At 50.6% G+C, this 23,933-nt stretch overlaps 1 protein-coding gene across 1 annotated transcript in view; it reads right to left on the reverse strand.

Annotated features, from left to right (window-relative positions):
- Positions 1-23,933, reverse strand: part of LOC144246561 (uncharacterized) — a 1,050,450-nt gene that overhangs the window by 554,100 nt on the left and 472,417 nt on the right. The window contains exon 9 of the mRNA XM_077784471.1: positions 5,231-5,624. Within this exon, the coding sequence (XP_077640597.1) occupies positions 5,231-5,624 (394 nt within the window). The remainder of the gene's footprint in view (positions 1-5,230; positions 5,625-23,933) is intronic.

The following is a 23,933-nucleotide window of genomic DNA, read 5'->3' on the forward strand; positions in this document are numbered from 1 at the left end:
GCAACTCTGGGGGCAGCTCCCCATGAAGGTGAGGGATGAGCACACAGTGGTGTTGCAGTCATGCTGGCATGGTAGCGTGGAGGAAGGTTTTAGAAAGGCCTTGGGAATGGTAAACTGAGGAAAAGGATACATTCATGTATGCCCCATTGTATTAGAAAGGCCTTGGGAATGGTAAACCGAGGTAAAAGATACATTTATGTATGCTCCACTGTTTCGGGAAAGTCCCGCTTCAGCATTCCTCTGTAGACCCCCTTCTCCCCACCCCTGAGCAGCTCCCATTGGACCTGGCCCCTGGGGTGGTTCTGATATGCCTTAGCTGAACACTGTCTCTATTGTTTAAGACCTTATCTCTTAATTTTGCTGTATAAAACTGTATCTGGGCAATAGCCCAGGGCCTTTGGTCACTGCAATGCTTCAGGCAATACAATCTCTCTGGACAAGCATACCATTGGTCTCTCTTGGTCTCTTTATCTCGAGCCCTAGCGGCGACTGAGGCAGCGCCGCAGCTCGGACTGTGCTAACCCAGCCGCTGCCTGGTAAGCCCAGGGCAGCGGGACCGCGAAAAACCCCGGCCCCGGACGGGACAGCTAGCCGGAGGGTCCCGGGGGGCCGGGGAGGGATGGGGGACAGCGGCGAGTAACCCTTGAGAGCAAAGTGGCGGTCGAAAGAGAAGCAACACAGTGCTACAGCTCCAGCCTTCCCCACCCTGCAGGCTGCTCTTTGCTCCTGATGTAAGAGCCTTGCAGGACTGTGGCCCCTCTCAGTGCATTCTAAATCATTCCCACAGCTCTCAGTTGAGCCACTGGCATGTCCAGAGCGAGATCCAGGCACAATCCTACTGCCTGCTGAGCCTCTCTGGGAGATCCTGAGCTTCTTCCTGCCTAGAGCCACAAAAGAGCTCAGGCTCTCCCTGAACTGGGTTCTCAGGGGAGGTTTCCATATCCCTGCGAGATGTGTTCATCGTTCATCAGGCTGTGCCCAGCCTGGATCAGGGCAGCTTGGATGCCACATGGGATCCATCCTTTGCCCTGCCATGTGATCCTCCATGCAGTGGGGATAAAAAGCCGACACTGGGGAACCCCAGGTGCTGCAGCAGTGATATTTTTGGGAGAAACACAGAGCTGTGCATGGCCAGCTTGAAGTCTGCACTGGTGTGAGCACCAGGCCTTCCATGCTGAGCCCAGGGCCACAAGCAGTGCTCACCCTGGCTGGGACATTGAGTCCCAACATGGGATCCCATGGGACAGGGCACGCTGGGATTTGCCCCTGCAGCTACCCAGTGTGTCCAGAGAGACAGCAAGGAGACAATGACCTCTGTCAGTGGGACCCTCTGAGTGGGACAACCACTCCTGGGGTGGCTGTGCCAGCTCCCCCATGAACCTGCAGCCCTGGGAACCGGCAGCAAGTGGAAGCCACAACTTGGCCAATACTGCCTGTACCCGAAGCAAATGGAAAGAGAACTGGGGTGGGAAAAATCACGGTTGTTTATTTACAGAAGAACAGCAATGAAAACACAGAACACATTTAGATTTGTAAGAATATTTGTAATAACAACAGTTTATAGAAGGTATATACCTAAGAACATATCTAACAACACTATCTGAAATGTATTTACAGAAGACAAAAGAAAGCCCTAAAACATATATCCTAAAGGCAACAACAAACTCTAAAAACTATGTACAAAAGGGTGCCATCACTGTCCGGGATCTCCATAAGTCAGGAACAAAAGCAGGTGCCATGGTCACTGCAGTCAGGCACAGAGGGCTCTTCCGTGTGTCCCCAGGCTGGCACAGCGGGACTCTGCTGCCAGAGCTGAGGCTGGCTGGGTCTGGGGGCTGGGCCCCAGGCACTGCCATGGGGCTTGTGTGGCCCAAAGCAAGCACAGGACAGGCTGGGCATGGCCAGCAGAACCCAAGGCTCTGGGTACCACGGGCCTGAGCAGAGACCACCCAGCCCATCCTCGCCCCAGCCTGGCTGCAGGGAACCCACTCTGCCTGTGGGGACCACATGCCTGTCCTGCTGCTGGCATTGGTCTTCATTGCAGGACCATGGCCTCCTCTTCATCTTTTTCATCTATGTCCATGTCCTCGGTGTACTCTTCCATGTCCACGTCCATCTCCTCTTCCACATCCACATCCACCTCCATCTCTTCCTCTCCAGTCCCTTCTCCATCCACCTCAATCTCCTCCTCCGTATCAATTGGTGTGTCCACCTCCATCTCTTCCTCTCCTGTCTTTTCTCCATCCACTTCCATCTTTTCCTCTCTATCAGCCTGTGTGTCCACCTCCATCTTGTCCTCTCTGCCTGCCACAGCCTGCAGAGGTAGCAAAACCTCAGAGTGGGGTCCCTGTCCCACCCCATCCCTCCAGAACTCCAGCCCACCCGGGCAGCTGGGGGGATCCACCTCCATGGAATGGCACCGTACCTTCCTCAGGACAAATGTCAGCATCCTGCAGGGATGGATGGCACAATCCAGGCCTTAGGCAGCTTTGGAGACTGATGAGATGAGGTTTCGGGGCAGGAAAAAGAAGGGTGACAGGAGCAGAAGGAGCAGCGTGCAGCGTGTGCTGAGCCCAGGGCCAGCGGTTTTGTTGTGCTGCTTGCTGGCTGCTGGCAGTTCCAGATGGGACATGGATTGTGACATGACCATTGAGCTAGAGAGCCTTTGGTTCCATGCTTAGCAACGTTCCCCCAGAGCATGGTGCTCAGAGCCCTGTTCCCAAGGATGGGGCATCCACAGCCTGGGCCAGTGCCTCAGCACCCTCAGTGGCAAAGAGCATCTTTCTTAGATCCAGCTTCAATCAGCCTCCTGCAGCTGCAAAGCTGTCCCCCCTTGTCCTGTTGCCACAGGCCCTGTGGAACACTCTGTCCCAGTCTTTCTTGTTGCACCCTTGCAGTGCTGCAGAGCTGCAGTGAGGCCTCCCCAGGGTCTCCTCTTTCCAGGCTGAGCATCCCCAGCCCCACGTGGACAGCAGGCAGTGTGATCAGGGGGAGTCCAGCCTATAGTCAAATGGCATCAGGAACTGAGAGATGGAAGCTTTAGGCCCAGCTTTGCCTCTCAATGTACAAAATTAATAAGAGTGGAGGGCAAGATGGTGGGACACTGGTTCTGGTCTAATTGGTGAATATAGTCTCTGTTTTTGTCTTTTTTTCTGTCATGCTGATGCAGGTTTGGCTGTTTGAAAGGAAGCTTGGCACAATATCCATTGTCTTCTCCATTTGTGAAACACCGAGCAGAGTCTGGGTAAGCTGATGTTGCAGAGCAAATCCTGCAAATGTACTGGTGATCCTGAGCCTGGAGGATGCAGTTAAACCCAGCCAAAAGTAATTTCTGGAAAGTCAAGCCTGCTGTACATTTTCTTGAGTTTGGCTATGCCAACTTCACCTGAGTCTTATAATAAAGCAAACAAAAACTCAAACCGAAACCGACAAAACCCAGAAACAAACAAACCCACACAAAGCAATCAAACAAATAGATTTAAAAAATCCAAATAAAACCAAAGGGAATGAGGAGTTAGTATTAGTTTTGAGTTCATCACAGCAGGCAAGTGGCTGCTTTCCATGGGATCACCATAAAAAGACACAGATAACAGCTGCTCCAAAATACACCCAACGGGAGAACCATCAAAGTGATACATAGCAACTCTGGGGGCAGCTCCCCATGAAGGTGAGGGATGAGCACACAGTGGTACAGCTCCAGCCTTCCCCACCCTGCAGGCTGCTCTTTGCTCCTGATGTAAGAGCCTTGCAGGACTGTGGCCCTTCTCAGTGCATTCTAAATCATTCCCACAGCTCTCAGTTGAGCCACTGGCATGTCCAGAGCGAGATGCAGGCACAATCCTACTGCCTGCTGAGCCTCTCTGGGAGATCCTGAGCATCTTCCTGCCCAGAGCCACAAAAGAGCTCAGGCTCTCCCTGAACTGGATCAAATACAGGAAATGTGGGGGTAGAGAAGAACATCAGGGATGCAATGGTTGGAAGGCTCATGAGTGGTAGACAGGGAAGGGACCAATAGGGAATGGCAGGGTTCCTTGTTAGGGACATAAACCAATGGGAAAGCAGGGAAGGGAGAACTCACCAGAACTTGGACAGATAAGGGTAAAAGGGTAGGGAAGGCCAACGAGCCAATGGGGAGCACAGAACTGGGACAAATTGACACAGTGCTGCAGAGCAGCATGGGGAAGATTGTTTCCCCACGCTGAGCTGTGAGGAATGTCCAGAGCCTGAAGTGCATCTGTCCAGGGGATTGCCACTGTTCTTTCCCCAGTAAGCTCACAGGCCTCCACAAACACACACTGGAGATATCTGGGGCCGTTCATCATTTCTCTGCTCTCCAGCACCGAGGCAATGGACTCTGGCACACCTCTGAGCTCATGCCCATGTCAACCGCCCCTGGCCATGGGGCTCCATGGAACTGCTCTCAGGAAACCCTCCAAGAGTTGGGAAATGCCCCAAAACTGCCTCAGGAATGTGAGATACCCCAGCATCTCTTCATTAATGGAGACTATTAAAAAACTCACCCAGTAATGGGCTCCCCCTATCTTAATCATCCCCAAATTTTTGCTGTCTCATTCCAGACCACAGACCACTTCCCTAATCCCTCTCTGAACCCATCCCACTCCTCCTGGACATCATGATCCCTTCTCAAGCTGTACCTCCCCCATTTCACACCTCCCAATCCCCATCCCACCCCACCCAATGCCCATCCTGATTTGCATCCTGCTTTTCCCAATCCCCTTGCAACCCAATTTCACTCTGAGAGGCAGTGGAATTGAGTAATTTTGGGGTGGGATTCAGTAGTTCTTAGTGGCACTGAGTGGTTTTCAGCTGACAGATCAGTCCCTCTCATTTTTGGAGAGCCAAGAAATAAAGAAAACTAAACCAAATAGCCCCCAAACTCCCCCATATCCTCACACATATCTCCCGGAATCCAAGATTCCCCAAAACACAACTAAGATGTGAGGCTTTAGATATGTTTGATGCATTTGTTAATTTAAACCCCAATTTTCTGTGTTTTGAATGGAGGAAGATAAAAGATAACTGGAGCAAAAATAAAAGGAACATCAGCCACTTCCCTCTGTGTATCACAGGGAATGTGGTCACCAGGGAGCTGATCAGGGTGGGTCCTCTGATGGGGATGGAGCTGGAGCAGTGCACAAAGCTCTTCCTGCAGGCGGGGTTCTCACAGGGCTTCCTTTACTGGTGCCTCTGCTGGTGCCGGTTAAAGAACGAGCGGTCTGAGAAGCTCTTCCCACACTGGGGACACTTGTAGGGCCTCTCCCCGGTGTGGATGCACCGGTGCCTGACAAGGTTGGAGCTGTGCTTGAAGCCCTTCCCGCAGTCAGGGCAGAGGAAGGGCCTCTCATCCGTGTGAATCCGATGATGTACAAAGAGATTGGAGCTGGTATGAAACCTCTTCTGACAGTCGGGGCACTCGTAAGGCCTCTCCCCAGTGTGGATACGTTGGTGGGTGGCAAGGGCAGAGCTGCAGCTGAAGCCCTTCCCACACTCCCCACACTCGTAGGGCCATTCCCCGGTGTGGATCATCTGGTGGCGGATCAGGGTTTTGCTGTGCCTGAAGCTCTTCCCACACTCCAAGCACTTGTAGGGCTTTTCCCCACCATTATGGTGCCCAGTGACCAACAGCTCCAAACTCTGGCTGAAGCTCTGCCCACCTTCCTGGCCCAGAGTGGATCTTTCCTCCTCAGAGCAACCTGGTCTGGATTTGCAGCCCCTCCTCCTGTGGGATCTCCAGGGCTTTTCCTTCCCGTTGGATTCCTGCACCGTGGAGCCGCTCAAAACAGCCTCTTCCATGAGGTTCTGCTGCAGGGATTTTTCCTCCCTGCTCTCCATCCGCAGCTCCTGCTCTGGGAGAGGAAGGACAAGGAGAGGATGGGATTTGCCTCCGTGCCACAGGGAAGGGGAAGGAGATCCCCCCAGTGCATCCCCAGCAGGAGGGCACCGGCAGCGGGGCTGTCCTGCAGCTGGGGGCTGTGCTGGGTTGGGAGATGGAGCAGGAGAGAGGGGGAAAGGGGCACTGACTTCCTCCTTACCTGCCTCAGGGTGCCAGGGCATCTTCCTCTTCCTCACAACCTTCTCCTCCATCTGGCAAAAGTTTGGGTATGGAAAATCCTGTTTTGGGAGGAAAACAAGGGATGAGCACATTGAGTTTTGTACTGGTTTGAAGGTAAACCAGTGGGAGAGTCTAAGACAGAATGACAATTGAGTAAAAAATATAAGATTAAGGCAATGATACAGAAACACTGGTTTAATCTGACAGAGTCAGGATATAACCTGACACCGCGTTGGTCAGGGTAGTGGTAGCAGTCTGATGAAATGGTGGCTGCAGCCCTGTTGGAGTGATGATCGTGATTCTGCCAAAGCAGTGATCCTGTAGAAGGGTCTGGTCTTCCTCTGAAGGTCCAGTGGTGCTTATGGAGCTCTTGTCCTCTGGGAATGCAGTAGGCAAGGTGGTTGTGGTGTTGCAAATGGTGAGATTATATCCAGGCAGGAATGCTTGGTTCCTCCCCCTGGGCGGAGCATCCCACAATGGGATGATGTAATTTTATCAGTCCTGCACTGACACTCAATGGCCCATTAAGAGAAGATGGCCCTGGAGGGCGTTATCAGGGCTGAGCCATGGAAGAGATAAAGAACACTGCCCCACCTGTTGATAACAGTTTATGGAGATGGTGACTGAAAACACTTTTGGTTACATCTGACACTGAAACCTGAAACAGTGAGGCAATCCCTGCTCGGGGTGGGGGGTGAACACCACCCCCCTTACCCAAACTGGCTCAGGTGTAAAACCCCCACCCTGGGAAGGCCACGCACACAGGGGATAATGTCACACTTGCCCTGCCCCAGGGGAGATCTCTGTCCCTGTCACCCCCTTGCTCTCTCCCCTTTTCTTTTTCTTGCCATCTCTCTCTCTACCTCACATTTACTGTTCAATACAATCCACTTTGGATTTGGTCTCCTTAGCACCTGAATTGGGGCAGAGGCATATCTCTAACAATTTTATTAACCAGATTGTGACATTATTTTTGCACAATGAGTTCAGGGCACTGTTGTCTGACCCCAAGTGCCTTTGACAACAGCATGGTTCTCTCCTCTGAGGAGTTTGTGGCTCTTTCTGGAGGAACTCTTGGAAACTTGGATGCAGCTTCCTCTGAGTGACTTTTGGGAGAACTTATGAGGAAAATGGCTGTTGTGGGTGGCCAGTGTAAAGAAAATATTTTGTTGTCCTTCCTTGAAAAGTTTGTTAAAACCACTGGAGGAAAGGGAACAAATGATACCAGAGAGACTGATAAGGATCATTCACCCCAAGGTGAGGAACACAAGGCTACTTAAATCCTATGAGAAGTTCAGCTCAGGTAGCTAAATTCCCAAGTAAATCCTGAATTCACAAGTTTGTGGGCTTTTCCAAATATGAGAATCATTATTTTCTTGGTCCCCGTCCTTTGTGACAGTTACACAGACCTTTCCCTTCCTTTAATAATCTGTATTGGACCAAATTTCCACATTTCTCTTTTTGGAACCTGCCAGCATCTGAGTTGGAGCTCTGCTGGAACTGATGAAATTTGGAATTGCCACAGAATTGCTTCTGTTGTTGGTTTATTAATGTTTGGGATTTATTTGCATTTCCATCACAAGTGACTTGTGGGAAGAGCAAATATTCCTCAAGGCGTTTTATGGAGTGTTAAGTTTAATTTCTGATGAGTTTGTTTTCTCTAGCCCAGGACATGTTCAAGGGATCTCTGGTTTTCATTTGGCCCTAATTTTCTTCTGATTTGTATTTTTCACTTAAAAACACCTGAAAAATAACTAAAATTATTATTGAGCAGACATGTCAAAAGTCCAACTATTTAAGAAGTATTTGAGGTGGAATTTATTCTTTGGGAACATATTCTGGAGGATCTGTTGGTTCTTGGGGGATATCTGGCAGTATTTTCCATATCTTTGCACTCCAAAAGCCAAGGTGGATTTGTCTCTCACCTCAAAATGACTCAATCCCACTCAAAACCCCAAAATCTTACCACAAAATAGGTGAATCCCACCTCAAAGTGGCTGGTTCCCACCTCAGTCCCATGCCAAAATTACTCAATTCCACAGCCTCCAGGTTGATATGGGGTTGCAAGGAGATCAGGAGAAGTGAGATCCAAATTTGAGGTTGTGGGATCAGGATTGTGCGGGGCTGAGTGAGTGTGATTTATTTTGATAGCAAATGAAACTTCCAGAACTATTGATTTCTGTCCCATTCATTTTCTGTCAGTTCTGGTTTGCTTTTCAGAGTGCTGCCTTCTCAGCTGATTTTGTTTGTGTCCTCCTGTCCCAGACTGAAAAGTAAGATGTGTTCTATTTGCCATCTGTATGGCAGTTGTCCTGTGTTAAGTGGGCAGTTTTTCCTTATCTCTTCCACAATCAATCCTCCCTCAGGGGAGACATCTGCTGATAATGGGCTATTGAATGTCACAGCATGACTGATAAGAACTGTAACATCCCATTGTGAGATGTTCTGCCCAGAGGGAGGAGCCAAGCATTCTTACCTTCATCTAGTCTTGAGATTCTGGCCCACCAACACAGCTTTTTCTGCGCTGGATTTCCCAGAGGAACAGCTGCCTCTTCCACTGCCTCTTCAGAAGAAGACTCCCTTTTCTACAGGATCACTTCTCCAACAGAACCACACCTGACACTCCTGGAGGGCTGCAGCTACAATTCCAATTGGACTGCGGCCAACACCCTGTCCAACAGAGTGTCAGGTTGTATTCTGACCCTGTCAGTGTAGTTTTAGTTCACTTCATTGTTTCTTTTATCTTTTTATTTTCTTCCCTAGTAAAAAACTGTTATTCTGGTTCCATATTTTTACCTGACAGCCGCCCTTAATTTCAAATTTATAACAATTCTGAAAGAAAGGGTCTACATTTTTCCAATTCAGTGGAGGCCCATGCCTTCCTTAGCAGACACCTGTGTTTCCAAACCAAAACACCTTCTTTCTCTCCTGCCTTCCTTTGCCTGCTCTGTTACTCTTTCATTGCCTCCCTTGACCCAGGGCACCCAGTTCTCACTTAAGACCAAGTTTCCCTGTGGTACACAGCGGGTCTCCCCATCTTTCTGTATTACCCACTAAGTGTAACCAGGTCCTTGAGCAAAGACAATCCCACGAATGGGTTGGTCTTTGCCTGAGGTGGGATTAATCCAAACAGTTTTCCCTAAAATACCTTTCATATGTACTACTAGGGACCTTATCTCCATCTACTGTGTGTAAGGGTTCTGACTGGGCAGGGCCAGCTCGATTGACAGACCCTCAGGTGTTGAACATCCAGGTTGCTTTTGCCAGGTTAATTTCCCAGTTTCTAAATGTTCCCCCACCAAGTGCCTTCAGGGCAGTCTTAAGGAGTCCGTTGCACCGTTCAACTTTGCCGGCAGCTGGAGCATGATAGGGAATATGATATATCCATTCGATACCATGTTCTCTGGCCCAGGTGTTGATAAGGCTGTTCTTGAAATGGGTGCCGTTGTCAGACTCAATTCTCTCAGGGGTGCCGTGTCTCCACAGGACTTGCTTTTCCAAGCCTAAGATGGTATTCCGGGCAGTGGCATGAGGTACAGGGAAAGTCTCCAGCCATCCAGTGGTGGCTTCTACCATGGTCAGCACGTAGCGCTTGCCTTGGCGTGTCTGGGGAAGTGTGATATAGTCAATCTGCCAGGCCTCCCCATACTTGTACTTGGACCACCGTCCACCATACCATAGGGGCTTCACTCTCTTGGCCTGTTTGATGGCAGCACACGTCTCACAGTCATGGATAACCTGGGAAACACTGTCCATGGTTAGATCCACCCCTCGGTCTCGTGCCCACTTGTAGGTGGCATTTCTGCCCTGATGACCTGAGGAATCATGAGCCCATCGAGCCAGGAACAACTCCCCCTTATGGTGCCAATCTAAGTCTATCTTTGACACCTCTATTTTTGCTGCCTGATCTACCTGCTCGTTGTTTCGGTGCTCCTCATTAGCCCGACTTTTGGGGACATGGGCATCTACATGACGGACTTTCACCGTTAGCTTTTCCACCCGAGAGGCAATGTCTTTCCATATATCAGCAGCCCAGATTGGCTTTCCTCTACGTTGCCAGTTGGCCTTCCTCCACCTTCCCAGCCAGCCCCACAGAGCATTGGCTACCATCCATGAATCAGTATAAAGGTAGAGCTTTGGCCACTTCTCCCTTTCAGCAATGTCCAGAGCCAGCTGAACGGCCTTGAGCTCAGCGAGTTGGCTTGATCCACCTTCTCCTTCGGTAGCTTGTGCAACTTGGCGTGTGGGGCTCCATACGGCTACTTTCCACTTCCGGTTCATCCCTACAATGCGACAGGAGCTGTCAGTGAAAAGAGCGTAGCAGGTCTCCTCTGCTGGTAGTTGGTTGTATGGTGGAGCTTCTTCAGCCCTTGTCACTTGTACCTGCTCCTCATCATCAGTGAGACCAAAGTTTTCACCTTCTGGCCAGTTCGCAATTATCTCCAAAATGCAAGGGCGATTCAGGTTTCCAATACGGGCGCGTTGAGTGATGAGGGCAATCCATTTGCTCCATGTGGCGTCAGTGGCATGGTGGGTAGAGGGAACCTTTCCTTTAAACATCCACCCCAGCACCGGTAGTCGGGGTGCCAGGAGGAGTTGTGCTTCTGTGCCAATTACCTCCGAGGCGGCTTGAACTCCTTCAAAGGCAGCCAAGATTTCCTTCTCTGTGGGAGTGTAGTTGGCTTCAGACCCTCTGTAACTTCGGCTCCAGAATCCCAGTGTTTGGCCTCGAGTCTCCCCAGGCACCTTCTGCCAAAGGCTCCAGGACAACCCATCGTTCCTGGCTGCAGAATAGAGCATATTCTTGACCTCTGGTCTCATCCTGACTGGGCCAAGGGCTACAGCATGAGCAATCTCCTGCTTGATCTGGGTGAAGGCTTGTTGCTGCTCAGGGCCCCAGTGGAAATCATTCTTCTTTCGGGTAACCAGATAAAGAGGGCTCACAATCTGCCTATACTCGGGAATGTGCATTCTCCAGAAACCGATGGCACCTAGGAAAGCTTGTGTTTCCTTTTTGCTGGTTGGTGGGGACATAGCTGTGATCTTGTTGATGACCTCAGTGGGAATCTGGCGCCGTCCATCTTGCCATTTCACTCCCAGGAACTGGATCTCTCGGGCAGGTCCCTTGACTTTGCTCTTCTTGATGGTGAAGCCAGCTTCTAGTAGTATCTGGATGATCCTCTCACCTTTCTCAAACACTTCTGCCGCTGTGCTCCCCCACACAATGATGTCATCAATGTATTACAGGTGTTCTGGAGCCTCACCCTTTTCTAGTGCAGTCTGGATCAGCCCATGGCAGATGGTGGGGCTGTGTTTCCACCCCTGGGGCAGTCAGTTCCAGGTGTACTGCACGCCCCTCCAGGTGAAAGCAAACTGAGGCCTGCGTTCTGCTGCCAGAGGAATGGAGAAAAACGCATTAGCAATGTCAGCAGTGGCGTACCACTCTGCTGCCTTGGACTCCAGCTTGTACTGGAGTTCCAGCATGTCCGGCACAGCCGCGCTCAGCGGTGGAGTCACTTCATTTAAGCCACAATAGTCCACAGTCAATCTCCATTCTTTGTCAGATTTGCGCACAGGCCAGATGGGGCTGTTGAAGGGTGAGTGGGTTTTGCTGACACCCCTTGGCTCTCCAGCTCCCGAATCATTTTTTAGATGGGGATCACGGCATCTCGATCCATCCGATACTGCCGGCCGTGCAGTGTCGAGGTCGCAATTGGCACGCGTTGCTCTTCCACCCTTAGGAGTCCTACTGCAGAGGGGTTTTCTGACAGTCCAGGCAAGGTGTTCAATTGCTTAATGTCTTCTGCCTCTACAGCGGCTATTCCAAAAGCCCACCTGAGTCCCTTTGGGTCTTTGTAATATCCGTTCCGGAGGAAGTCTATGCCTAGGATACACGGAGCATCTGGGCCAGTCACTATAGGATGTTTCTTCCACTCCTTCCCAGTCAGGCTCACCTCAGCTTCCACCAGAGTCAATTGTTGTGATCCCCCTGTCACACCAGCAATGGAAACAGGCTCTGCCCCCACATGTCCCAATGGTATCAGAGTACACTGTGCACCAGTATCAACTAAAGCATCATATTTTTGTGGCTCTGATGTGCCAGGCCATCGGATCCACACTGTCCAGAAGATCCGGTTTTCCCGTGCCTCTCCCTGGCTAGAGACAGGGCCCCTCTAACACTGGTTATCATTCCTTTCCTGGGCATACATACTAGAGGTCCCTTCAAGGGGGTCTGACAGATCGTACCCACAAGCTTGGTCACGGGAGGTTGAGGCTACCTTCACTTTGGTGGAACTCCCCCGGTTAGAGTTTCCCTCCTTGAGTTGACGGACCCGTGCTGCCAGGACAGAAGTGGGTTTCCCATCCCACCTCCCCATGTCTTCCCCATGGTCACGCAGGAAGAACCACAGATTAGCCCTTGGGGTGTACCCTCTCTCTCTAGCTGGGGATTGTTGGGCGCTGATTCTGGGGCCTGTGACTCTCACGGGTGCTGTATTAACCTTCCTTATCTCCTCCCTCATCTCCTCTTTAAATTCCTTAATCACAGCTGAGATATGAGCCTGCATTGGGCCATTAATCATACTCTCATAATTCCTAAGTTTGTTGGCAACAGAACCTATTGTCTCCCGGTGGGCGTCAGCATTGATTGTTGCAATGAAGGTGGTGTATGGAGATGGCCCAAGATTTGCCAGACTCCACAGCATTTGTCCCGTACACCTGACCTTGTCAGGGTCATTACTGTGTCATCCATCCCTCCCAAAGAGTACCTCCAATACTGCCACTTCCCTCAGCTGTTGGATCCCTTCCTCGAGGGTCTTCCAGCGCATTCTATGATGGTGCTCTTGCATTCTCTCTCTGTGGACAAACCTCTCTCTGACACTCATTAAGAGCCGCTCCCAGAGAGAAAGGGACCCTGGTTCCCTTACAAAAACCTGATTTATACCCGAGTCCTGGGTCAAGGGTCCCAAGTTCCTTGCCTCACCACCGTCCAGCTGCACGCCTGTACCCATAAGATCCCAAACCCGGAGTAGCCAGGTAGCATAAGCCTCACGCCCTCGTCGTACAATGTCTTTATGCAGATTACGAAGACTTTCATATGTCAGGGACTCGGTGATGATAGCAATCTCTGGCTCCCCTGTGGGTTGTGAGGTTCCTCCATTCCTGTCCCTATCTGCAGGGTGCTCTGCTTTCACCTTAGACTTCCTTGTTTCTACCGGGGCCACTGCTGCTGACCGTGACTGCCCTTGTGGTTCAGCTGGAACCTGGACAGTTGTAACATCTGTGGGTTCCACAGCTGTACTATTAGACTGTCCCTCCTCAAGGCAAAAGGCCGGTTTCTCACCAGCTGGGGAAATGCACTCCTTCATCATCTCTCGTATCTCCTTAACCAGAACCCTCACCCAATCTGGGTGGTTCATTTCTGAGGTGGGCTGTGGGGCAGGGTCAGGCTCTGGAGCAGCAGCATCTCGAGTCTGTGGTGTAGGTGTGAGGGTAGTTATCCAGGTTAATCTTCCCTTATCTCTGAATGCTAAATATAACAGGACTATCAGCAACACCACCCATTGTATGGTATCATTAGCACTTAGAAAGGATCTTAACCCTTTGAGAACTGGTGGAGCAGACCCAAAAAGATGGTTAAAAGGTTGGGAGAAAGTTTGCCCAGGTGCTATTTCCTCGCAGTAGGTACCGTTATTAAAGTAACCCCAAAAACATACAGTTAACGTGTGATAGCTATGAATCCATGTACCTGCCTTCCAGAGGAAATTAAAGATCCATGAATTCCTCACCCAATTAACCCAGAAGCCAAACTTGATAACAGACACCGTAGCCTTAGTTATAGGACCCATTTTTAGATAAGGGTCTGCAAATGGGAAAAGTATAGCTACGATGCCATGCCACCCAAACCAAGGTAAACTAGACCACATGGTGATGCTGAAGATGTTTTTACACACAACAAAAAACCAAATTACTTAAGAACTGTTAATCCTTTTTCCCTCTAAATGCCCTCGGGCCTCACGTTGATGCGCCAAAATCTGTCTTGGTTCGACAAGACAGGAGTCTGTGAAAGAGGGCAAAGCCTCCTGTGCAATGGAGAACGGCAAACCCCCCTCCCTCTGAATTACCAGGATCTTTAAATTAAATTAAAAGGCTCTCAGGCAAAGATATGGGAATGGGAGTAACAATTCTTTACTAGGAGAAAACTAGACAACAATTTAAAAAGGCAAATGCAATCGGTACAAACAAAACCAGTGAAAAAGTCCAGAACCTGAGGATTCGGGGTGCCAGTAGCAGTCCTGCTGGGACGATTGCTCCCCTTGCAGTGGTTGATGAATTGCAGCTGAAGTGGTGATCTTTAGAAGGGTATAGTTTTCCTCTGAAGATCTGGCGGCAGTGGCGAGGGTCTTCCTCAGCGCCTCTGGGGTTGCCTCTGAGCTGCGCTGCCGTAGCCTCAGCGCGCTCCGGCGGCTTTGCTGCGAGAGCCGCCGAAAAGAGCTACTTCTCTGGGAATCCCGCAAAGAGAGAGAGCCAGCTGCCTCCCTCCCAAAAAGCCACCCCTTTATACAATAATAGAGTGCTTGGCTTCCCCCTCTGGGTGGGACCCCTCACAATAGGAAGGTGTTACATTTACCAGCCCGGCAGTGAGTCAGTCAATAGTGTATAAACAAACCATTACCTCTACAGGGCAAAACATTGTCTCTGAGAGAGATAACAAAAACCTCTACAACAGGTTTGCCTTCAACAGATGGCAAATAGAATACAAGCTTATCTTACAACCCAGGACACCTGTCCCATGGGATCCCATGTTGGGACTCAATGTCCCAGCCAGGGTGAGCACTGCTTGTGGCCCTGGGCTCAGCATGGAAGGCCTGGTGCTCACACCAGTGGAGACTTCAAGCTGGCCATGCACAGCTCTGTGTTTCACCCAAAAATACCACTGCTGCAGCACCTGGGGTTCCCCAGTGTCGGCTTTTTATCCCCACTGCATGGAGGATCACATGGCAGGGCAAAGGATGGATCCCATGTGGCATCCAAGCTGCCCTGATCCAGGCTGGGCACAGCCTGATGAACGATGAACACATCTCGCAGGGATATGGAAACCTCACCTGAAAACCCAGTTCAGGCAGAGCCTGAGCTCTTTTGTGGCTCTAGGCAGGAAGATGCTCAGGATCTCCCAGAGAGGCTCAGCAGGCAGTAGAATTGTGCCTGCATCTCGCTCTGGACATGCCAGTGGCTAAACTGAGAGCTGTGGGAATGATTTAGAATGCACTGAGAGGGGCCACAGTCCTGCAAGGCTCTTACATCAGGAGCAAAGAGCAGCCTGGAGGCTGGGGAAGGCTGGAGCTGTACCACTGTGTGCTCATCCCTCACCTTCATGGGGAGCTGCCCCCAGAGTTGCTATGTATCACTTTGATGGTTCTCCTGTTGGGTGTATTTTGGAGCAGCTGTTATCTGTGGCTTTTTATGGTGATCCCGTGGGAAGCAGCCATTTGCCTGCTGTGACTAACTCAAAACTAATACTAACTCCTCATTCCCTTTGGTTTTATTTGGATTTTTAAAATCTATTTGTTTGATTGGTTTGCGTGGGTTTGTTTGTTTCTGGGTTTTGTCGGTTTCGGTTTGAGTTTTTGTTTGCTTTTTCATAAGACTCAGGTGAAGTTGGCATAGCCAAACTCAAGAAAATGTACAGCAGGCTTGACTTTCCAGAAATTACTTTTGGCTGGGTTTAATTGAATCCTCCAGGCTCAGGATCACCAGTACATTGGCAGGTTTTGCTCTGCAACATCAGCTTACCCAGACTCTGCTCGGTGTTTCACAAATGGAGAAGACAATGGATATTGTGCCAAGCTTCCTTTCAAACAGCCAAACCTGCATCAGCATGACAGAAAAAAAGAAAAAAACAGAGACTATATTCACCAATTAGAGCAGAACCAGTGTCCCACCATCTTGCTCTCCACTGTTATTAATTTTGAACATTTAGAGGCAAAGCTGGGCCTAAAGCTTCCATCTCACAGTTCCTGATGCCATTTGACTATAGGCTGGACTCCCCCTGATCCCACTGCCTGCTGTCCACGTGGGGCTGGGGATGCTCAGCCTGGAAAGAGGAGACCCTGGGGAGGCCTCACTGCAGCTCTGCAGCACTGCAAGGGTGCCACAAGAAAGATTGGGACAGGGTGTTCCACAGGGCCTGTGGCAACAGGACAAGGGGGGACGGATTTCAGCTGCAGGAGGCTGATTGAAGCTGGATCTAAGGAAGCTGCTCTTTGCCACTGAGGCTGCTGAGGCGCTGGCCCAGGCTGTGGATGCCCCATGCTTGGGAACAGGGCTCTGAGCACCATGCTCTGGGGGAACGTTGCTAAGCATGGAACCAAAGGCTCTCTAGCTCAATGGTCATGTCACAATCCATGTCCCATCTGGAACTGCCAGCACCCAGCAAGCAGCACAACACAACTGCTGGCCCTGGGCTCAGCACACGCTGCACGCTGCTCCTGCTGCTCCTGTCACCCTTCTTGTTCCTGCCCCCATACCTCCTATCATCAGTCTCCAAAGCTGCCTAAGGCTTGGATTGTGTCATCCATTCTTGCAGGATGCTGACATTTGCCCTGAGGATGGTACGGTGCCATTCCAGGGAGGTGGATCCCCCCAGCTGCCCAGGTGGGCTGGAGTTCTTGGGGGATGGGGTGGGACAGGGACCCCACTCTGAGGTTTTGCTACCTCTGCAGGCTGTGGCAGGCAGAGAGGACAAGATGGAGGTGGACACACAGGCTGATAGAGAGGAAAAGATGGAAGTGGATGGAGAGCAGACAGGAGAGGAAGAGATGGAGGTGGACGTGTATGTGGAAGAGGAGATGGACGTGGACATGGATGAGTACACCGAGGACATGGACATAGATGAAAAAGATGAAGAGGAGGCCATGGTCCTGGGATGAAGACCAATGCCAGCAGCAGGGCAGGCATGTGGTCCCCACAATGCAGAGCGGGTTCCCTGCAGCCACGCTGGGGCGGGGCTGGGCTGGGTGGTGCCAGCTCAGGACCGTGGTACCCAGTGCATTGGGTTCTGGTGGCCATGCCCAGCCTGTCCTGTGCTTGCTTTGGGCCACACAAGCCCCATGGCAGTGCCTGGGGCCCAGCCCCCAGACCCAGCCAGCCTCAGCTCTGGCAGCAGAGTCCCGCTGTGCCAGCCTGGGGACACACGGAAGAGCCCTCTGTGCCTGACTGCAGTGACCATGGCACCTGCTTTTCTTCCTGGAGTGATGGAGATCCCGGACAGAGATGCCACCCTTTTGTACATAGTTTTTACAGTTTGTTGTTGACTTTAGGATATAGGTTTTAGGGCTTTGTTTTGCCTTCTATAAATACATTTCAGATAGTGTTGTTAGATATGTTCTTTGGTATATACCTTCTATAAACTGTTGTTATTACAAATATTCTTACAAATCTAAATGTGTTCTGTGTTTTCATTGCTGTTCTTCTGCAAATAAACAACCGTGATTTTTCCCACCCCAGTTCTCTTTCCATTTGCTTCAGGCACAGGCAGTATTGGCCAAGATGTGGTTTCCACATGCTCCCGGTTCTCAGGGCTGGAGGTTCATGGAGGAGCTGGCACAGCCACCCCAGGAGTGGTTGTCCCACTCAGAGGGTCCCGCTGACAGAGGTCACTGTCTCCTTGCAGTCTCTCTGGACACACTGGGTAGCTGCAGGGGCAAATCCCAGCGTGCCCTGTCCCATGGGATCCCATGTTGGGACTCAGTGTCTCAGCCAGGGTGAGCACTGCTTGTGGCCCTGGGCTCAGCATGGCAGGCCTGGTGCTCACAGCAGTGCAGACTTCAAGCTGGCCATGCACAGCTCCGTGTTTCGCCCAAAAATATCACTGCTGCAGCACCTGGAGTTCCCCAGTGCTCGGCTTTTTATCCCCACTGCATGGAGGATCACATGGCAGGGCAAAGGATGGATCCCATGTGGCATCCAAGCTGCCCTGATCCAGGCTGGGCACAGCCTGATGAACGATGAACACATCTCGCAGGGATATGGAAACCTCCCCTGAAAACCCAGTTCAGGCAGAGCCTGAGCTCTTTTGTGGCTCTAGGCAGGAAGATGCTCAGGATCTCCCAGAGAGGCTCAGCAGGCAGTAGGATTGTGCCTGCATCTCCCTCTGGAAATGCCAGTGGCTCAAGTGAGAGCTGTGGGAATGATTTATAATGCACCGAGAGGGGCCACAGTCCTGCAAGGCTCTTACATCAGGAGCAAAGAGCAGCCTGCAGGGTGGGGAAGGCTGGAGCTGTACCACTGTGTGCTCATCCCTCACCTTCATGGGGAGCTGCCCCCAGAGTTGCTATGTACCACTTTTATGGTTCTCCCGTTGGGTGTATTTTGGAGCAGCTGTTATCTGTGGCTTTTTACGGTGATCCCCTGGAAAGCAGCCACTTGCCTGCTATGATGAACTCAAAACTAATACTAATACCTCATTCCATTTGGTTTTATTTGGATTTTTAAAATCTATTTGTTTGATTGGTTTGCGTGGGTTTGTTTGTTTCTGGGTTTTGTCTGTTTTGGTTTGAGTTTTTTGTTTGCTTTTTCATAAGACTCAGGTGAAGTTGGCAAAGCCAAAGTCAAGAGAATGTACACCAGGCTTGACTTTCCAGAAATTACTTTTGGCCTGGTTTAACTGCATTCTCCAGGCTCAGGACCACCACTACATTGGCAGGTTTTGCTCTGCAACATCAGCTTGCCCAGACTCTGCTCGGTGTTTCACCGATGGAGAAGACAATGGATATTGTGCCAAGCTTCCTTTCAAACAGCCAAACCTGCATCAGCATGACAGAAAAAAAGAAAAAAACAGAGACTATATTCACCAATTAGAGCAGAACCAGTGTCCCACCATCTTGCCCTCCACTCTTATTAATTTTGAACATTGAGAGGCAAAGCTGGGCCTAAAGCTTCCATCTCTCCGTTCCTGATGCCATTTGACTCCAGCCTGGACTCCCCCTGATCACACTGCCTGCTGTCCACGTGGGGCTGGGGATGCTCAGCCTGGAAAGAGGAGACCCTGGGGAGGCCTCACTGCAGCTCTGCAGCACTGCAAGGGTGCCACAAGAAAGATTGGGACAGGGTGTTCCACAGGGCCTGTGGCAACAGGACAAGGGGGGACGGATTTCAGCTGCAGGAGGCTGATTGAAGCTGGATCTGAGGAAGCTGCTCTTTGCCACTGAGGCTGCTGAGGCACTGGCCCAGGCTGTGGATGCCCCATCCTTGGGAACAGGGCTCTGAGCACCATGCTCTGGGGGAACGTTGCTAAGCATGGAACCAAAGGCTCTCTAGCTCAATGGTCATGTCACAATCCATGTCCCACCTGGAACTGCCAGCAGCCAGCAAGCAGCACAACACAACCGCTGGACCTGGGCTCAGCACACGCGGCACGCTGCTCCTGCTGCTCCTGTCACCGTTCTTGTTCCTGCCCCCATACCTCCTATCATCAGTCTCCAAAGCTGCCTAAGGCTTGGATTTTGTCATCCATTCTTGCAGGATGCTCACATTTGCCCTGAGGATGGTACGGTGCCATTCCATGGAGGTGGATCCCCCCAGCAGCCCGGGTGGGCTGGAGTTCTGGGGGGATGGGGTGGGACAGGGACCCCACTCTGAGGTTTTGCTACCTCTGCAGGCTGTGGCAGGCAGAGAGGACAAGATGGAGGTGGACACACCAATTGATATGAAGGAGGAGTTGGAGGTGGATGGAGAACAGACTGGAGAGGAAGAGATGGAGGTGGATGTGGACGTGGAAGAGGAGATGGACGTGGACAAGGAAGAGTACACCGAGGACATGGATGTTGATTAAAAAGATGAAGAGGAGGCCATGGTCCTGGGATGAAGACCGATGCCAGCAGCAGGGCAGGCATGTGGTCCCCACAGGCAGAGTGGGTTCCCTGCAGCCATGCTGGGGCGGGGCTGGGCTGGGTGGTCTCTGCTCAGGCCCGTGGTACCCAGTGCCTTGGATTCTGGTGGCCAGGCCCAGGCTGTCCTGTGCTTGCTCTGGGCCACACAAGCCCCATCCCAGTGCCTGGGGCCCAGCCCCCAGACCCAGCCAGCCTCAGCTCTGGCAGCAGAGTCCCGCTGTGCCAGCCTGGGGACACACGGAAGAGCCCTCTGTGCCTGACTGCAGTGACCATGGCACCTGCTTTTCTTCCTGGAGTGATGGAGATCCCGGACAGAGATGGCACCCTTTTGTACATAGTTTTTACAGTTTCTTGTTGCCTTTAGGATATAGGTTTTAGTGCTTTGTTTTGCCTTCTGTAAATACATTTCAGATATTGTTGTTAGATATGTTCTTAGGTATATACATTCTATAAACTGTTGTTATTACAAATATTCTTACAAATCTAAATGTGTTCTGTGTTTTCATTGCTGTTCTTCTGCAAATAAACAACCGTGATTTTTCCCACCCCAGTTCTCTTTCCATTTGCTTCCGGCACAGGCAGTATTGGCAAAGTTGTGGTTTCCACTTGCTCTATGTTCCCAGGGCTGGAGGTTCATGGAGGAGCTGGCACAGCCACCCCAGGAGTGGTTGTCCCACTCAGAGGGTCCCGCTGACAGAGGTCACTGTCTCCCTGCAGTCTCTCTGGACACACTGGGTAGCTGCAGGGGCAAATCCCAGCGTGCCCTGTCCCATGGGATCCCATGTTGGAGCAGGGCTGAGCCTGCGTTGTCCTGCCGATCCTCATCCATGGCTCTTCCCTGGGTAGCCCCAGTGATAGTAAAAGGGTTTTAAAATCATAGGGATTTAGGGTTAACAGGAAAAATAAGCTTAGTACGCCCTGGAAAAATAAATACCCTAAGCACAAGAAGAACTTGTACTCGCTACAACTGCACCTGTGTAGCTAGTACATGATAAATGGTATAATAGTTAGATGTGATGATTGTTTAGTCATTAAATATAATTACTGTTTAGTCATAAGAATAATCATGAGAAACTGTTGTCAGGAACCTAAGAAAGATCACAAGAAACTCATGTCAATGTATATAAAAGAACAATATAAATTTAATAATTAATATGTGAGTTATGTAACGATAGAATATAAAATACGTTCAGCTTGAAAACCATGTTGGAGTCAGATTTGGGTCTGTACCCCTGACTCCCAGAGCTCTTAGTAAAAGCACATAATATAATCATATCCCGTGATTATGTGTATTCCGGAACGCTAACACCAGGGCCAGAGAGGGTGCACTGGGCTGTGGGCAACCCCTGTTCCTGGGCATCCTGAGGGGCTGGAGCAGCCTGGAGGCAGCCTCAGCACAGGGGCCTCGGTCCTACATGGACCAAGATTTCCTTTGGAAGCCCCCTCTGTCACCAGACTCTGGTACAAGCACAACACAAACTGATCCTCCTAGTTAAAGGTGTGATGTTCATTGGCACAAATTTGTCCCTTGGACTTTCTAGCACAGCAAATGTCAGCACTTGTCATCCCTGTTCTGCACTCCCTACTCGGGCACCAAAACATCTGAACCTGACAGAACATCTTTAATTAGCACCAACCTGCAGAGAGCTGCGGGGGACAACCCACCCCAAACCACCCAGAGGAACACTTGACATTGATAATCGGGGGCAGAGGTAAAACTAAAGTATTTTAATGCCAAGAGAAGGATTATTTAAATTGCTGAATTCATTCTCCAAGAACAATAATGAAAGCTTTTGGTCTCCTCACCTGACATAGATGTGTATTGCTGAGGTGTGCTTCTGGGTTATGTCTCATTTTAATTCATCTGTTCAGAACTCTGATGCTGATCCTGGCTGAGGTGCAGAGATGATATTTCAGAGCCAGATGAGCTCAGCACAGCTTTTGCAATGCAGAATTTCCAGACCCAGACATTCAGACCATGTAAACGGAGACTTTTTCATCTCTGTGCAATGATCTGTATTAGGACCTCACTGCTGTACCACTGACTTCTCAGAGCTGGCCCCTTTATCCAGCTATCCCCAGTCACTGCACAGACTTCACTGCAAGCGGTTTCTGATAGAGTTCAGTAGCACCTGGGGTTTAATCCTGCTTTTTCTTCATCTTCTCCTGAGCTGCCTCCAGACACGCTGTGTGGGCACTGTCTGACGGCAGCAGCATTAACGTCTCACCTCCCTGACACTGAGGTTCATGTCACAGCTTTTCATCAAAAGCAGCAAATAAATGATTTCCCCTGGGTCCCACACAGCTCTGTGGGGACTTTGTGTGGCTGCACTTCCAGCACCAGCCCTGGTGCACAGGAATTTCAGGAGGAGATACAGAAGCAATCGGCCATTCACACAGAAAAACATCACTTTGCATGGCCCAGATCCCCACAACACAGCAGACTCTGGTAACCCACACTCTGCACTTTTACTTTCACCTCTGTGCCTTACTTTGCCTCTCACTAAACTCCTCCCAGTTTCCCTCATGCTCAGGTTCCCAAGATCATGACAAGCAGCACTGGGAGCCGGGAGGGAGGATGGGAACTGTCCCAAGGCTCGACAAAATTTCTCTTCTCAGGCCTGACAATTCCAGCCAAGGAGAGAGGAAAAGCTTGCATGAAAGAGGTGTGAAATCAAAGCAGTAAGCAAACTTAGGTTCAATGAGGGAAGCTGAAGAGGTTTTAAATGTTCAGAACAAGATTAGCAGCTCCAGACACAGGAGGGATGCATCATTTTCCCTGCTATAACAACTCTGTGATGCAAATTGCGACTCAAATCCTCCTCCCCACCTCTGGGACCTCTTCAGCCACCAACGTGCTGCTGAATTTTTAAAGCAATGTGGAAGCTGGTCAGAAAGGTGGTTTGCAAATAAAAATCCCAGAGGACAGTTTGGAAACACCAGCAGGAGCAAAGAGAGGCAGAGCCTGGCCCCTGGGGTGCAGCACAGCTACATGACACATGCCTGAAACTCTAAGAAATTAAAGAACTTGCCACTTTTTTATCTCCCATAGGAGGTACAGAAGGTAACTTGAAAAAAAATGGAAATACCTGCAGCCTCCTGCCCACGGAGGAATAACACAGACCAAAAGAAAAAAAAAATTTAAAAAGAGAGAAAGAAATTGGACTTGCTCACGGAGGAAAGCCTGGCAGCAAGTTTTATCCCCTTTCAAAGCATCTCTCTGGTTAGGATACAGGTCACTGCTTCAGTTTTTACTTGCTGTGTAAAAAAAAAGGACCATCCCATAGGTTTGTGCCTGAGAAGTCAAAGGGAATTCCCATGCCTTGAGCCCATCTGTCCCTCTGTGTGTGTGTGTGTGTGCAGTGTCTTCTCCCAGATAACAACCAACAGAAAAAGAGGAAACAGCCTCAAGTTGCACCAGTGGAGCCCTAGATTGGATATTAGGAAAATTTCCTCACCAAAGAGTTGCCAGCAGTGGCACAGGCTGCCCAGGGCACTGGAGTCACCATCTCTGGAGGCATTTAAAAGAAGTGTGGATGTGGCACCTGGGGACATGGTTCAGTGGTGAGATTGGCACTCCTGCAGGAATGGTTGGACTCCACAAACTCTGAGAGCTTTTCCAAGCTAAACAATTCTTGCAAAGATCCTTGACTCAGTGTCCCAGCCAGGGTGAGCACTGCTTGTGGCCCTGGGCTCAGCATGGCAGGCCTGGTGCTCACACCAATGCAGACTTCAAGCCGGCCATGCAGAGCTCCGTGTTTCTCCCAAAAATATCACTGCTGCAGCACCTGGGGTTCCCCAGTGCTCGGCTTTTTATCCCTACTGCATGGAGGATCACATGGCAAGGCAAAGGATGGATCCCATGTGGCATCCAACCTGCCCTGACCCAGGCTGGGCACCAGCAGGGGAAGGTGCAGTGCAATGTCTGCACAACCCAACCAGCCATCCTAGCCCAGCCACTGGATGAGATG

Source organism: Lonchura striata, chromosome 6 (genome assembly GCF_046129695.1).
Source record: "Lonchura striata isolate bLonStr1 chromosome 6, bLonStr1.mat, whole genome shotgun sequence".
NCBI lineage: Eukaryota > Metazoa > Chordata > Aves > Passeriformes > Estrildidae > Lonchura > Lonchura striata.